Genomic DNA, 17004 nt, shown 5'->3' on the forward strand with positions numbered 1-17004 from the left:
GGTTCTTACCTGCTAATTTTCGTTCCAGCAAAGCCATCAGAATATATAATTGTAGGTCCTATATACATTTTTTGTTTGCACCTAATGGGAGAATGAGATGATTGCTCTCTCCTGCATCCATCTCAATCTATTGATAAGAGCGCTCATTGGACGTAGATAACATGGTGATCGATCAGAGGAGTGGCTACTGATTATAACATTGATGTCCGTGAGAAAAAAAAACGATAAATGGCTTCTCTTCAGGGAGGCTGGTTACCTTGAAATTCTCCACCAGTGGCTACAACAATACATGCGGTCAAACAAACAAACCGTCTAACTGCATAACCTATGTATAAGGAAGATTTCTTCCTATTTCTGTAAAGAATTCTGCCGAAGGAAAAAAAAAAGACAACATACTGAACGGACTCTCCAAAATCCAAGAGCGGGTGTCTGGACTGATCCTTGGTACTACAGGAATGAAAATTAGCAGGTAAGAACCAATTTTCCTTTCCCTGTACGTACCAAGATCAGTCCAGGCTGCTGGGATGTACCCAAGCTGCCCTAATTGGGGTGGGACCTGGAGAGTCCCGCGCGAAGAACACTGCTGCCAAAGCAGTCGACATCCAGATCACGGACGTCCACACGGTAATGCTTCGCAAAAGTATGCAACGATTTCCAAGTCGCTGCTCTACAAATCTCCTGCGGCGAGACCGACTGGTTCTCTGCCCAAGAAGCCGCTTGAGAACTGGTGGAATGCGCTTTCAAGCCTTCAGGGATTGCGCGGCCAGTGCAAAGATAAGTAGAGGAAATGGCTTCCTTCAACCACCTAGCAACCATAACTTTGGATGCCTTGTGACCCTTCCTAGGGCCTCTCCATAAGACAAACAAATGATCCGACAATCGAGAGGCGTTGGTCACCTCTAGATAGCGAAGGAGAACCCGCCGCACACCCAACTTATGCAGATCCCTATCCGCCGAAGAAGCAGGATCCAAATTCGGGAAAGCCAGCAACTCTACTGTCTGATTCACATGAAAACCCGATACCACTTTGGGCAGGAAAGAGGGGACAGTCCGTAGAACTCCTGAATCAGAAACATGGGTCCCGACACAACAAAGCTTGAATCTCTGATATCCGCCGTGTGGAGGTAATGACTACCAAGAAAACAGTCTTGAGAGTCAAGTCCTTCAACGTGGCCCGCCGGAGGGGCTCAAATGGAAGCCCACATAAGCCCCAGAGAACTAAATTCAAACTCCACGCAGGACAAATCTGTCTGACCGGAGGATGCAAATGCTTGGCCCCTTTCAAAAAAACGGGACACATCCGGATGAGCTGCCAGCGAAACCCCATCAATCTTGCCCCGCAGACAACCCAGGGCCGCAACCTGCACCCGGAGAGAACTGCAAGCCAGACTTTTCTTTAGGAGCTCCTGCAAAAAGGCTAGAATTTGCGCCACAGAAGCCCGACGCGGGTACACATTCAACCCACAACACCAAGAGTCGAAAACTCTCCAAGCACGAATATAGGCCAACGACGTGGACATTTTCCGTGCTTGCAGAAGGGTAGAAGTTGAGGACCTGAGATGGTACCAACTGGCTCTTGGCAAAGTTGACCACCCAACCAAGAGACTGGAGCCAGAACAGAACCGCACGTACCGCCAACCGACAGAGGCACTCCAATTTGCCCGGATGAGCCAATCGTCTAGGTAGGGGTGAACCAAGATCCCCTCTCGCTGGAGGGCCGCTGCGACTACCACCATCACCTTGGTGAAGACCCAGGGAGCTGTTGCTAACCCGAACAGGAGTGCTTGGAACTGATAATGCTCCCCCAGGACCATGAACCAGAGAAACCGCTGATGACGCTCACGGATTCCTATGTGAAGATACACCTCGGTCAAGTCCAAAGAGGCCAAATATTCTCCCGAGTGGACGGCCGCAATGACCGAGCGGAGAGTCTCCATGCGAAAAAGGGAACCCGAAGAGCTCGGTTGACTGTCTTGAGGTCCAATATCGGACGGAAGGACCCCTCTTTCTTCGGGACTACAAAATAGATGGAGTACCTGCCGGACCTGAGCTCCTCCGGAGGAACCGGAACAATGGCCCCCAGGGATTTCAACCGACTCAGGGTTGTCCGACTACTTCTTGCTTGGCCCGAGACCCGGCGGGAGAAATCAGAAACAGATCCCGTAACAGGTGGGCAAAATCCAACTCGTAACCGTTTGCGATGATATTGAGGACCCACTGGTCCGACGTGATCTTGACCCACTCCTCGAGAAACAGGGCGAGGCGGCTGTCCGCCCACCACTGGGACCGGGGAGAGGGTCTGAACACCTTCATTGGGCTGGCTTGACTCCCGTGGCTCCTTGGGAGCCCCCATCACGAAATGGCCTACGGCCACGAAAGGAAGTACGCCAAGACTGAGATCTCCGAGTCTGTTGTCGGACGGGAAAGGCAGGTGCCTAGCCTGCCGAAATCTGCGCTGTCCCTGAAAACGGTAACGCGCCGCCCCAAAGGGTCTGGAAAACTTGGGCTTATCTTCAGGCAACTTATACACCTTGTTCTCCCTGAGAGACTTGATAAGGGTGTCCAGCTCCTCACCGAACAACAATTTTCCTTTAAAAGGAAGATTGCCCAACTGAGTTTTGGAAGGAACATCAGCCGACCAGTTTCGGAGCCAAAGAAGCCTCCTAGCCGAGACTGCGGTGGCATGTTGCGTGAAGAAGCCCGTAGCAGATCATATAACGCATCCGCCGTGTAAGCCACCACGGACTCCATCCTATTTGCCTGATCTGCTTCCTCCAGTAGTAACTCCTGGGAGGTGAGCATTTGCTGGACCCAGTCGAGGGTCGCCAGCTGCATGAGGCTACTGCAGACCGCCGCCCGAACACACAGTGCTGACAACTCGAAGATTCGCTTGAGAAGAACCTCAAGTTGCCTATCCTGCAAATCTTTAAGTGCAGTTGCTCCTGTGACGGGAATGGTCGTCCGCTTAGTGACCGCGGAAACCGACGCGTCCACTTTGGGGATCCTGAGAATGTCCAAGGCCTCCTCGGGCAAGGGATAGAGCTTGTCCATCGCCCTTCCCACTCACAGGGTCTCCTCAGGAGATTCCCACTCAAGAGTTACCAGCTGCATAAGCATCGGGTGGAAGGGGAAAGTCTTGGGAGGGGCCCGCAGCCCCGAGAGTACCGGATTCCCCTTAAGCGGCTCCGAGCTGGAGATTGGCACATCAACGTCCAGCTCAGCCAGAACATGGGGGAATCAAAGGATCCAACTCCTCCCGCAGAAATAAGCGGAAAACCCGGGGATCATCCCCCTCAACTGGGGTGGACTCATCAACATCCCCGTCTATATTTTGGAGGAGAGGATCCAGGAAAGACCCTGAAGGACCAAGGTCCGGAGTCACATCAGGGACCGAAGGGACATTTAGGGTCATGGCACGTCTCGCAACCTTTGCGGGAGGAGGTTCCTCATCCTGCTGATGCGCTTCTGCCTCCAAAAAGGCTTTATGCATCAATAAAATAAATTTTGATGAAAATGTTGCCTGCCCCTTTAAGGGCTCTGATGGAGGAGGGAGGGCCAAATTCGAGGAGGGGGCAGGTCCCGGATCGCGCAGCCGGACCAGACTTAAGCTGGGAGGAGAAAAAGGAGAATCCTCTCCCCCAGCAGGCAGGCTGAGAACAGACAAAATGGCCGCCGTTCCCGCGCCAGCCGGCAACAGAGCTGCACGCGATCGGGGGCGCCGATACGAGGCGCGTGGTAAAATCGCCCCGAACCCCCCCCCCTGACGAGCCCTCCCATCTGGGGAGGCAGCGGGCGCATACCCCATCCCGCAAAAGACGTGGCCCCGACTCCCCACATGCCGTGCACGACAACCCTCACGGCATCCCGTGGGCGTCTGGACAGCACGGTAGGAAAAGGAAAGTTAGAGGCACCAGAAAACTATATACCCTGCCGAACTACGACCTTCCGGAGCTCTGGGAAACTGCAGCACCGGAGGAAAAACCTTGTCTCGGGGCGCTGAGGAGAGGGACCGGCCCACCAGTTAATCCCCCTCCAGAGAAGATCGTCCCTCTGGGAACAAGGTTCTTGGAGCGTCCAGCCCCAGCCTTACCTCTACCGCAACTGAAGTGGCATTGAAAAACACCGGTAAAATAAAAAAGTTCTGATTCAATTTTTTTTTTTCAATAAACTTGATATAGCCAAAGGTGTTAGGGAAAGAAAGACAGAGCCTAATAACTCTGGAAATAAAAAAATGTAAAGCATCAGGACCGCAGGTTCTGTCGACCTCCTCTGCTGAGAGTCAGAGAAAATACTGAAGGATCGCAGGTGACACACCAAGTTAAGAGGGGGTGCCTTTTCAGTTTTTTCTCTGACTCCATCTGCTGGAAGGGAGATACAACCCAGCAGTCTGGACTGATCCTGGTACGTACAGGGAACAGAGTTTCTTCTCCCTCTCTTGCTGACTCTTTGCCATCATGTAGCTTCTCTTTGAGGCAAAGGCTTGGCCTCCACTGGCTGCAACTTTATCATTATGCCCGCCTGGTTCAAAAGGTGCAGGTTCCTTCATAGTGTGAATCCTTGAAGTGGCGCTGCTGATGGTAAAGGCTACTCCAAAAGGATAAAGCCACTTATATTGAATATTTTCTGTTCTTAATGGATCTGTGAGCAGTTCTGTTCTTTACATCATATCAATGTTATAGAGTAGACATCATTAAACAATTAGCTAGGAATTCTCTTCCAGCTGATGGATCCCAATGAACTCGCCTTGTGCATCACAGACTCCTTGATAGAAAAGTAGTGCAGACATGAGATAATATCTGTGGGCTTATTCCGATTTGGTGAACCCCAGTGAGCAGTAAGCTTGGAAAATCGCCATATCCTGCTCCTCAGTTAGATGCATCAGATCTCAAAATAGCTCCGCAAATGAATTTCACCACATCACAGTCCAGATATTCCTCCACCTCAGGTACTCACCAAATGTGAATGTGCACCTAGAGGAACGGTTTTCAATAGCCTCTAATTTTCAGCAAGTTCGTTATTTTCTTTTTGCACCTTTTTCTGACATCATGTCACCCCATCTGTCTGCTCATCATTCCTCTGTTTAATTTCTTTAACCCTCTGCCCCAAATCATTGAATTCCCAGCACAGATCTTCTACCATCACCTGTATAGGAAAATTAGTTTCTTACCTGATAATTTTCGTTCCTGTAGTACCAAGGATCAGTCCAGGACACCTGGGTTGTGACTCCGCACCAGTAGATGGAGACAGACTAAAACTTGTGGGCGGAGCCATATGTGCCCCTGTGCCAGTCACAGCCCCTCAGTCATACGTAATGTCAAAGTAGAAAAATCCAAAAGGCAACATAGCTAACCATAGAAACTTGCTAAGTAAACAAAATAACTCCAACACCCCTACAGGAAAAAACAAACTCCCCAACAGGGAGAGCGAACAAAACAAGGGGTCAGCGTACTAAAAAACAACAATGAGCGGACTCTCCATTACTATAGCGCAGCACTGCGGGTGGGATCCTGGACTGATCCTTGGTACTACAGGAACGAAAATTATCAGGTAAGAAACTAATTTTCCTTTCCCTGTACGTACCAGGATCAGTCCAGGACACCTGGGATGTACCAGAGCTAAGTTGCCGAGGGCGGGAAGCAGAGAGTCCCGCTCGGAGTACTCTCTCTCCGAATCCCCCAGCATCAGTAGCCTGAACATCCAACCGGTAATGTTTAATGAAAGTATGCAACGATTTCCAGGTAGCCGCCCTGCAAATCTCTTGAGGCGACACCCGAGAAGATTCCGCCCAAGACGCAGCATGAGACCTCGTTGAATGAGCACGAAGACCCACCGGCGGTGATTTACCGCGCAAAATGTACACGGAACCAATGGCCTCCTTGAGCCAACGGGCGATCGTCGTGCGGGACGCAGCAGAACCTTTCTTCGGACCCGACGTCAACACAAAGAGATGATCCGTCAACCTAAAAGAATTGGTGACCTCTAGATAGCGAAGAAGAGACCTCCGCACATCTAGCTTTCTCAAGTCCCTCGATTTTGGGTCAGAAGACTCCCCTACCGCAAAAGCGGGAAGTTCAACTGATTGATTCAAATGAAAAGCCGATACGACCTTAGGCAGAAAAGAGGGAACGGTCCGCAAGGAAAACCCCCGAATCGGAAATGCGCAAGAAGGGCTCCCTACAGGACAAAGCCTGCAACTCGGAAACTCGACGAGCCGACGCAATCGCTATCAGGAATACAGTCTTCAACGTGAGATCTTTGATCGTAGAACGCTTCAGAGGCTCAAACGGAGCTGAGCATAAGGCCGAGAGTACCCAGTTGAGGTTCCAAGACGGACAAGGGAACCGCAAAGGAGGACGGAGGTGTTTCGCTCCCCTAAGAAAACGGGAGATATCAGGGTGGAGAGCCAGAGAGACTCCCCGGACTTTACCACGCAAACAACCAAGCGCCGCCACTTGGACCCGTAGGGAACTGCATGCTAAACCTTTGGCCAGCCCAGCCTGGAGAAAAGCCAAAATATCAGGAATAGTAGCGGAAGTGGGATCCAGACCCCGCTCTACGCACCACTCTTCAAAAACTACCCAGACTCTAACATAAGCCAGAGATGTAGACTGCTTCCTGGATCTCAGCAACGTGGCAACTACCGCATCTGAGTAACCTTTGCGCTTCAATCGATTCCTCTCAAAAGCCATGCCGCGAGACAGAAGTGATCCGCATCCTCTAAACAGACGGGGCCCTGACGAAGGAGCCCCGGAAACCCCTGTAGACGAAGGGGCGGCGCCACCGACAATTGGATCAGATCCGCAAACCACGGATGGCGCGGCCATTCCGGCGCCACCATGATTACGTTGGACGGGTGCAATTCTATGCGCCGCAGGATTTTGCCGATCATGGGCCACGGTGGGAACACATACAGTAGCACCTCCGCTGGCCAGGGAAGAGCTAACGCGTCGACCCCTTCTGCTCCTCTTTCTCGGCGTCGACTGAAAAATCTCGGAGCTTTTGAGTTGTTCCACGTGGCCATCAGGTCCATGTGGGGCGTTCCCCAAGTCCTGCAAATGAGAAGAAACACTTCTTCCGCCAGCTCCCACTCTCCCGGATCCAGGTGGTGCCGGCTGAGGAAGTCCGCCTGGACATTGTCGACTCCTGCTATGTGAGACGCAGCGAGATCGCTGAGATGCCGCTCTGCCCAGGCCATCAAGGAACGCGCTTCCTCCGCTACTTGAGGGCTTTTCGTCCCGCCCTGGCGATTGATGTAAGCCACGGTGGTAGCGTTGTCCGACAATACTCGGATCGCCTTTCCTCGTACGAGGGGTAGAAAAGCTTGCAATGCCAGTCGGACCGCCCTGGACTCTAGGCGGTTGATAGACCACCGGGTCTGATCTTCTGACCACAGACCTTGAACCGATTTCCCTTGGCAAACTGCACCCCAACCGGAAAGACTGGCATCCGTGGTCACCACTGTCCAGTTGGGAAGGAGAAGAGATACTCCACAGGAGAGATGTTTGGAATCCAGCCACCAGCTCAGGCTGGAGCGCGCCTGACTGTCGAGAGGCAGTGGAAGATAAAATTCCTCTGAAATCGGTTTCCAGCGGGAAAGCAATGAAGACTGCAGCGGCCGCAGGTGAGCGAATGCCCAAGGGACTAACGCCAGCGTGGAGGCCATAGATCCGAGAACCGTCAGGTAATCGCAGACTCGCGGACGGTGCTGAGACAAAAGACGTCGCACCTGAGACTGTAGTTTGCATATCCGTTCCTGAGAGAGAATCACTCTGCCCCGTTTTGTGTCGAAGACGGCTCCTAGATACTCCAAGGACTGAGTGGGTTCCAGATGACTCTTGTTGTAGTTGACCACCCAGCCCAGGGACTGCAAGAATTGAAGCACCTTGGCTAAAGCCTGCCGACACAAGCTCTCTGACTTCGCCCGAATCAGCCAATCGTCGAGGTAAGGGTGAACCAGGAGGCCTTCCCGACGTAAGTGCGCCGCCACCACCACCATCACTTTCGTGAATGTCCAAGGCGCTGTCGCCAGGCCGAACGGAAGAGCCCGGAACTGGAAGTGTCTTCCCAGAATGCAAAACCGCAGGAACCGCTGGAACGCTGGTTGGATGCCCACATGAAGGTATGCTTCTGTGAGATCTAGTGACGCAAGGAATTCTCCTGGCCGCACTGATGCGATCACCGAACGAATGGTCTCCATCTTGAAGTGAGGGACCCGAAGGCATCTGTTGACTCCTTTCAGATCCAGAATGGGTCGGAAAGTGCCGTCTTTCTTGGGAACTATGAAGTAAATGGAATAACGGCCCTTGCCGTACTGATCGACCGGAACCGGAGAGATGGCCCCCAAGCTTTCTAGTTTTCGAATGGTGTCTAGCACCGCCGCCTTCTTCTTGGGATCCTTGCAGGGCGAGATCAGGAACTTGTCCGCTGGAATGCGAGCAAAATCTAACTCGTAGCCGTGTCTTATCACATTGAGGACCCACTGATCCGATGTAATGCTGGCCCATACCTCGAGGAACAAGGATAGACGCGCCCCCACGTTTGGGACAACGTGGTGAGGACGCAAGGAGGGATGGGCCGGCCGAACTTCATTGCGAAGGCTTGGACCCCGCACCCGAAGGGGCCCCTCCTTGCCTGCCAAAGCGTTTGCCTCGAAAGGACTGCTGCCAGTGAGTGTTTCGAGAAGAGGACGATCTATAAGAGGACCCGGTGGATCTTTGCGGCCTGGACTTTCGGGGTCCCCGGAAACGAGCTCTGCTGGAAAACGAAGAGCGCGCCCGGGCCCTATCCTCTGGCAGCTTAAACGCTCGGTTCTCACCTAGCGAAACCATCAAGTCATCTAACTCCTTTCCGAACAACAATTTCCCTTTAAAGGGTAACGCCCCGAGGTGAGCCTTGGACGAACCATCCGCTGCCCAGTTGCGCAGCCAAAGGAGACGGCGTGCCGACACTGCCGAAACCATGGACCTAGCTGAAGTGCGTAAAAGATCATGGAGCGCATCAGCCCCATACGCAATAGCTGCTTCCAACCTATCTGCTTGGGAAGCCTCCTCCGGAGAGAGACCTGCATTAGCCTGCAGAACCTGGGCCCAGCGCAGACTAGCTCGCATGGCGAAGTTCGTGCAAATGGCGGCTCGCACTCCCAGGGCGGAAACCTCAAAAATCTTTTTGAGTTGTACCTCCAACTTCCGGTCTTGAATATCCCGGAGGGCCGTAGCTCCCGTGACCGGGATGGTAGACCTCTTCGTGACAGCGGACACCGCCGAATCCACCTTTGGAAGTCTGAGGAGCTCCAGCGCCTCCTCCGGTAAAGGATAAAGTTTATCCATGGCCTTGCTGACTTTCAAACCCAGCTCCGGAGTATCCCATTCCTTGAATAGGATATCCGTGGATGAGAAATGAAAAGGGAAGGCGACCGCCGGCCCTGTGAGACCGAGCAGAACAGGATCCATATTCGCCTCCTGGCGGACCACCACCGGGGGAGCCTCAATCCCCAGCTCCTGGAGAATGGCTGGGATGAGAGGTGACAGTTCCTCCCTGCGGAATAGCCGAACTACCTTGGGGTCATCCCCGTCTAAGGCCTGTGCACTTTTCCCTGCACTGGGCTGCGCCGTTCCATCCGGTGCTGCCGTCCCGGCCCCCATCAGGGGCTCTTCGGAGGCCTCAGAATCCGTTCCGGAGAAATCCTCGGAATCTGATTCTTGCGGGAGCCCCCGGGGAAGTCGCTTGTCCCTGGACGAGCCCTGGGCAATTTCCGCACTCTTCCTGGCCCTCTTTTTCCGTGGTGGGGACTTGCGGACAGCTGCACGTGAGAGATCCCCCCGTATGCGCTTGTGGCGCTTATATTTGAGGACTTTGCGCAGCAACAGCGCAAAGTCCTCAGAAAATTCCCCGGAATCCGCTGAATCGCTACACGAATCCTCCCGGGACCGAATCCCCTCCGAGGGGACCTCTCCCGCCTTGGCACGCTGCGGGGAAAGCGCGGGAGGCAGAGACGAAGCCCCCACCGTTTCCCTGGAAATTTCCCGGCCGGTGGCCAAAATGGCTGCCACTCCCGTGCTAAGCAGTAACAGCTCCTGAGGAGTGTCAGAGGGGCCCCCACCTCGCGGCGGCGGCGATCGCACGACCCTGGACCGAGCTCCCCGAGGTGCTGCTGAGGTGCCCTCATCACCCGGGACACAAGCCGAACAAAGGCTGTCCCGGGACAGACGCGCGCGCGCCGAGCTGCAGGCCCTGCACTGCGAACCGCGAGGCATGCCGGCGAACGTGGGAAAACAGAGGCGCAACGAAAAAAAGTTACCTCAGAAGAAAAAAATTGAAAATTAAAAAATGACCAATACGGCGCAATTCGGCGACCTCCCCCCAGCTGGCGACGCCCCCCCACTGACGAAAACTGAGCGGCAACGCCAAGGAACGGAGAGCCGCAAGAAAATAAAAGTAAAACTTTTTTTTTTTTTTTTTTACAGAAAAAAAAACGCGCTGCCCTTGGTTCTGAAAGCCCTTTTTTCCTGCAGGGGTGAGTGAACCAGGCTCCCTGGTGTCACCCCTGACACTGCCACTAGTTTAGCCGGGTCCTCAACCCTGGCAGCGGCCTCAACCGGGGGAGGATAGTCCCCTCAGGACCTCTCAACTCCCCTGGGAGGCAGGGCACCCGGGAAAAAATTAAAAAACAAAAACAAAAACCCAATTTAGCACATAAACAATTAAACTAAGACAAAAAACTAACTCAAAATCAAACCTGACTAAACACCAGAATCAGGTCAGGCAGAGGCTGTGACTGGACCTGCACCATCTACTGGAGACAGAGTAAGACTGAGGGGCTGTGACTGGCACAGGGGCATATATGGCTCCGCCCACAAGTTTTAGTCTGTCTCCATCTACTGGTGCGGAGTCACAATCCAGGTGTCCTGGACTGATCCTGGTACGTACAGGGAATTCACTTTACTGCAGCAATGTTGTTCTTCAGATGGTAAGAACAGCAGCACTGGTTAGACCTCACTTATTTGTGAGTACCTCCACAGTCTTCTTTGTTGTTTCTTGCATGTCTGCAGAGGCCACTGGTATGCCTCACGCAGACCCATTGTATTGCCGGTGAAGGAGAACTCCCATAGGTTGACCATTTTTTTATGCATTGAGCCACTGTGAAGTAGGCATGATAATCCCACCAAGAACATAAGATTAAACACACTGCAGATTGCTGAAAATATATTTATAAAAGACACTACATGGAGCTTCAGAGTTAAGAACATAAGAACACAAGAACGTAAGAGGTTGCCATACTAGTTCAGACTGAGGGTACCTAAAGCCCAGCATCATGTTTCCAACAGTGGCCAATCCAAGTTACAAGTATCTGGCAAGTACCCAAACATTTAACAGATTCCATGCTACTAATGCCAGTAGCATGAGATCTATTTAATGTTTGGGTCTTAGATAGGTAATGTTACTTCCCCTTGAAGTTCAGTCATCTTATACACACGGTTTTTCTGTGCTCTTGGAGACATCCTGTCAAGGTGATGGCAACTGGTAGAATCATGGTTGGGGCCAAGGCAGCGATAACAGACCACATGCCTATTGGAGAGAGACATAATCTGTCCACAGTTGCAGCTGGAAAGTCACTCAGGACGGTGCCATTCCCCAGTACCTTTTTTTTTTTCGTAGCATTGAAACTACTGTTGTGGGAGCTGCAGGGACAGCGAGGCAATGAAAAGATATGGTAGAAGAACCGTAAAAAAGCACTAAATGCAAAAAAGTAAGAGAAAGAGGATAACCATCTGTTCAGTGTGCGGACAAAAAAAAAAAAAAAGACTGAGGAGGTTCATGAGGCTGTGCTTGCATGAGAATCCCTGCACATGCTCAGTAGGGTCAAAGCTCTAGAGAAGGGTTCATTCATTGGATGACGTCACCCACACATCATGGCTATTCAGCCTTGCTTTTGATGGAGAAACTCCCAAATCCTCCAATCATAGAAGACCCCAAGGAACCTACAGGAAGCAATGCGGGAGGCCTTTGACCTGGCCCACTAAAATCCCATGGTTTCAAAATGCCTATCTTTCCCATCATGGCCGCAAGCCTGCCTGCAGTAATGGCCTAACCTGACAGCTCTGCTGATGCGGCATCCCTTGGAGACATCACATCCTTTTGATGCTCCTTTTCCCTATCTTTCATACAAACTTTGCATCTTAATCCTCCCCCCAAAAAGCCCGATGCATTCTGCACATGTTGCAGAGTTTTTTTTGCCACACTCCCCTTGCGTTACCATGTCCTCCTTCCCTTCCTCCCAGTCAGCCAACAGAGAAAATGGCACCCCTCCCTGGTCTCCTGCCCAGCTGAAGCTCACCTGCCTGAAGAAGCCAAGCACTAACACAAGAAGTCCTTTACCTCCTTTTCAATTTCTTTCTTTTTTATTTTTTTAAAACTGTGTCTGGATAGGTGCAAGATCGCTGAAAAAGTAGGGGGGGGGAGGGGCAGGGAATGAAGAAGACTCCTAAAAAGAAAAAGGGAAGACAAAGGGACAGAAGAAAGGCAAAAGGTTTTTTTCCTCCAGAAGTCTCCTGGTCAAACAGCACGTTCCACTAGGGGAGGACGCTTCCACTATCACCCCAGGAATGGCTCAGCTGAGGGAAGGAGTCAAGACTGTCACCTCAGCAGCAGCTCAATTGGGAGAGAGAGTCAAGGACCATCACCCCAGGAGCAGCTTAGTCAGGGGAGAGAGTCAATACTATCACCCTAGGAGCAGCCAATTCCAATTCTCCTTCACCTGGCCCAATACCAGGAAACCACACATCTGGACTGGTCTGGCTGGATGACGAGGAAAACTGGTTTCTTGTCTTTAAGTGCCTCTCCCAACTTCAGTCTGTTTATGTCATCTAACAGTACTTCACTTAGAAGCAGCTCCAGCACTGCTAACTACATCGATGGCGGGGGTGGAAGGGAAATAGAACAAAAAGTCACTTACAAGGGACAAGAGAAAGAGATAAGTATGGGAAAAAATATTTTTAAAAAAAAAGTGAAAGCTTGCTGGGCAGACTGGATGGACCATTTGGTCTTCTTCTGCCGTCATTTCTATGTTTCTATATATATATTAAGCACAGCAAATACTTCTTAATATGTCTGGCTGTAATGAGCCTGATAAAGAGAAGATATCGAAAAAGCTGGCATTTTTTTTTAAACTGTAAGTTGCCATTCCCACACAAAATCACATCCAGCCACAGAAAGACTTTGAAAAGACAAAATTTCCCATGTAAAATACATGAGCATACAAACACATTGTATACCACATGCACAGGGCATGGCATTTTCACACCAAGATTAATCCTCACCGTCTTCCCCTGGCTCGTCTTCACCTGCGGTGTTTCCGACCACTCCGGAGTGTTCCAATCTTCATCTGCCAGCCCCTGTGACTCTTCTTCCTCATGCTAGGAGAAAGAAGGAGGGTGGGGTCAGGGTTACCTTTTATGCCAGTGCCAGACACAGCAACCCATGCAAGCTGCAGGCACAGCAACCCATGCAACCTGCCAGATCCACATCAAAGGCAGAGAGAAGCCAAGCACCTCCCTGAAAGTCACACAAAGAATCAACAGAAACTGAATGACAGGTATTCAACAAACTGCCTTCTTTCTCAATATCCCCATATCAAGTCAAAATTCAGTATTTACAAACAAGTATAAAAGGTATACTCACACTAACACAGTAACTTTTAAATAGATGCGTGGGCGCACATATGTACATTTTCGTGCATGTTATAAAAAAACCTAACCACATACATGTTTGCGCAATTTTAAGACATGGGTCGATCAGTGGATCTTAAGTATCATTTGATGCGGCTATGCCTTGAAGATTTCCCATCCAATTTCAGACACTTATGATTTTCCCTTGTCATACCAAGAGAAAGAAAGAGGCAGTGCATTTGATGCTCGGTCGTCTCCTGTGTATAGAGTCTATAGTTTTGGTTCTGGTGGCTCTGTCACACTCTGAGGAATGTGAGACCTTGGGCTGCTGCTAGGTGGATGCAGCCTGGGGCGTGCGAACATGGACTGGGGCCTAGCAGGCAGCAGCTGACACACCACAAGGCAAGGTCTTCCACCTGAGCAGTTCCCTCCCCTTTAGGTTGAGCCTGCAAGTTCTGGTGGCTGGCAGGAGCAATGAGTCAGACAGGAACAAGGTGGGCTGAGGTCAGGCGGAGTTCATGCAAGGGTCAGGGCTGGCAGAGAACTAGCAAGGTTGGTGTCCAGGCAGGCAGAGAATAAGCAAAGTTGGTGTCCAAGTCAAGGTTGAGGCAGACAGAGATCAAGCAAAGTCAGAAGATCAAGCCGGGTCAGCAACAGAAGAACAGTCTGAGAAAAGGCTGACTGGAAGGCAAGGCAGGGTAGGAGAACAGCAAGGCAAGGCTGGACAAAGGAAGGAACATGGCAGGGCCACAGCAAGGTAAGGCAGGAACATAGCAAGGTAAGGCTGGACAAGATAGGAGGAGTAACAATAAGCACAGACAACTGGCGCAGAAGAACCTGCTGCTGAGGAGCTGGTTGGTTGCAAAGCACTTCTTATATAAGTAGATAAGATGTGATGTCATCAGCCAGCACTTCAGGAAGTCCCAGCTGCAAAGCCTATAAGAGGAACTCCAGCCCTTGGATGAAGCACAGGCAGGATGCTATGCCATAAGTGCTTGGAGGTAAGGGGCGTTACAATGGGGTCACGGTTGGTATTCAGTTTACTCTGTGGTTCCTGTGGTTCCCAAGAAGGAAGGAATCTTTCATCCTATTCTAGAGCTAAAATCAGTTAACAGAACCCTGAAGATACCTCATTCAAAATGAAGACCTTGCGGTCTGTCTTAGTGGTGATAGCACAAGAGGACTTTCTAATGTCTTTGGACTTAATAGAGGTGTATCTTCAAATTCCCATAAAGGAAAGTTGTCAGAGGTTTATTTTCATTTTACTGTCTAGGGGAAAACTTTTAATTTAGAGCCTTTCCTTTTAGATTGGATATAGTATCAAGGACCTTTTCCAAGGTGATAGTAGTAGTGGCAGTGACCTTGCATTGAGAGGATGTCCGGCTTTATCCTTATCCGAATGATAGGTTGATCCAGGTGAAATCAGCCCAGGAGAGTGAGCCATCCATAGCCAGGTTAGTTTAGCTAATTTAGGAACTGAATTGGGTAGTAGACTATGCAAAGAGTCATCTCAGCCTTCTTAGTCCCTGGAATATTTGGGGGCTCGTTTCAAGACAAAGAGAGGTCATTTCCAGTTAACACTTAAGAGCTCCAGAGTCAAGAGCATGCATTGTTAGACACTGAGAGGCCTATGGCATGGTGTTGGGGGTCTTTTGCAGCGGCATTGGATCTGAGGCCCTTGCTGAAGGCATTAGTGTCCAGATTGTTCGCAAGAATACTCGATAAGACTTGCAGTCCCAGAACAAACAAAGTTGAGTTTGAATTGGTGGCCAGTGACCAAGAATTTGGAAAAGGAGATTCAAGATCCACTCTCATCTTGGATAACGGTAACAACGGACGCTAGTCTGTTAGGTTGAAGAGCTCATTGTTAAGGTCTGGTGGCTCAAGAATCTTGGATGGCAGAGGAAGCCCAATGGTCTATCAACCACTTGGAAACCAGAGCAATATGGATGGCTCTTGTTCAGTTTATGCCTATTCTCTAATGTTAAGTGGTCAAAGTTTTATTGGACAATGCGATAGCAGTGGCATATGTAAACCACCAGTGGGGATCAAGAGCTCTGAGGTTTCATCAGAAGCAGGTCCTCTCGTGGCTTGGGCAGATAAGCATTTAAGTTTCAGCAGGAGTAGAGAACATACACGCAGATTTTCTCAGCCTCAACACTCTGAATCCAGGAGAGTGAGCTCTGTCATAAGGGGTGTTTGTTCAGATTTTAGCCCGACAGGGAAAGCCTATGATGGATTTGATGGCAGCCAGCAAAAACACAAAGGAGAAAGGAAAATTAGTTCTTACCTGTTAATTTTCGTTCCTGTAGTACCACGGATCAGTCCAGACTGTGGGTTGAGCCTCCTTTCCAGCAGATGGAGACAGACTAAAACTGAAGGATATCCTATATGAGGACAGAGCCTATCCTGTAACCCTTCAGTATAACCATTGTCAAAGCAGAAAACAATAAAACCAGAATAGGATCAAGCAAGAAACCATAAAGCTCAATGGAGCAACTGTAGAACAATGTAATAAACATGGTACAGCTATACGCTCTTGCATGTACTTGGTGTTTAAACGACCAAGGCTTCCGGTGTAATTGCTCAGTATTCTTGCACAAAAATAAAGTAATAAAATCTGCGAATCTGCAAAAACAAGCTTCGAGAGGACAGAAAGAAAGACAGACAGGGAAAGGAGTCTGGACTGATCTGTGGTACTACAGGAACGAAAATTAACAGGTAAGAACTAATTTTCCTTTCCCTGTACATACCCAGATCAGTCTAGGCTGTGGGATGTACAAAGCTTCCCTAAACCTGGTGGGACCGAGACAGTCCCGCTCGAAGCACTTGCCGCCCAAAGGAACCAAAAACCGGAGCTTGCACATCCAGATGGTAGTGTAGAGCAAAAGTATGCAAGGACGTCCATGTGGCGGCCCTGCAAATCTCCTGCGGAGAGACCGATTGGCTCTCCGCCCAGGAAGTAGCTTGAGAACGTAGCGAATGAGCCTTTAGTCCTTCGGGAACCGCCCGACCTTGGCAAGGATAGGCCGAGGAGATCGCTTCTTTCAACCACTGTGCGATAGTGGTTTTAGAAGCCAGCTTACCTCGATTAGGCCCGCTCCAGAGAACAAAAAGATGGTCCGAGACCCGAAAGTCATTGGTAAATTGGAGATAGCAAAGTAGAACCCATTTGACATCCAGCTTACGGAGATCGCCCCCAGTCGTACCCGCAATCTCCTCTGGGGAAAACGCAGGGAGTTGTACAGACTGGTTGACATGGAAGTTGGAAACAACTTTTGGCAAGAAGGAAGGTACCGTCTTGAGGGATACCCCTGAATCGGAAAAACGCAAGAAAGGT

At 50.6% G+C, this 17004-nt stretch overlaps 1 protein-coding gene across 5 annotated transcripts in view; it reads right to left on the bottom strand.

Moving 5' to 3' along the window:
- SCYL1 (SCY1 like pseudokinase 1) overlaps positions 1 to 17004 on the bottom strand; it is an 88307-nt gene that overhangs the window by 24928 nt on the left and 46375 nt on the right. For all 5 annotated transcript variants that reach the window (XM_029611617.1, XM_029611616.1, XM_029611614.1 and 2 more), the window contains one exon: positions 13317 to 13412. In XM_029611617.1, the coding sequence (XP_029467477.1) occupies positions 13317 to 13412 (96 nt within the window). The remainder of the gene's footprint in view (positions 1 to 13316; positions 13413 to 17004) is intronic.

Source organism: Rhinatrema bivittatum, chromosome 8, assembly GCF_901001135.1.
Source record: "Rhinatrema bivittatum chromosome 8, aRhiBiv1.1, whole genome shotgun sequence".
Taxonomy (NCBI): Eukaryota; Metazoa; Chordata; class Amphibia; order Gymnophiona; family Rhinatrematidae; genus Rhinatrema; species Rhinatrema bivittatum.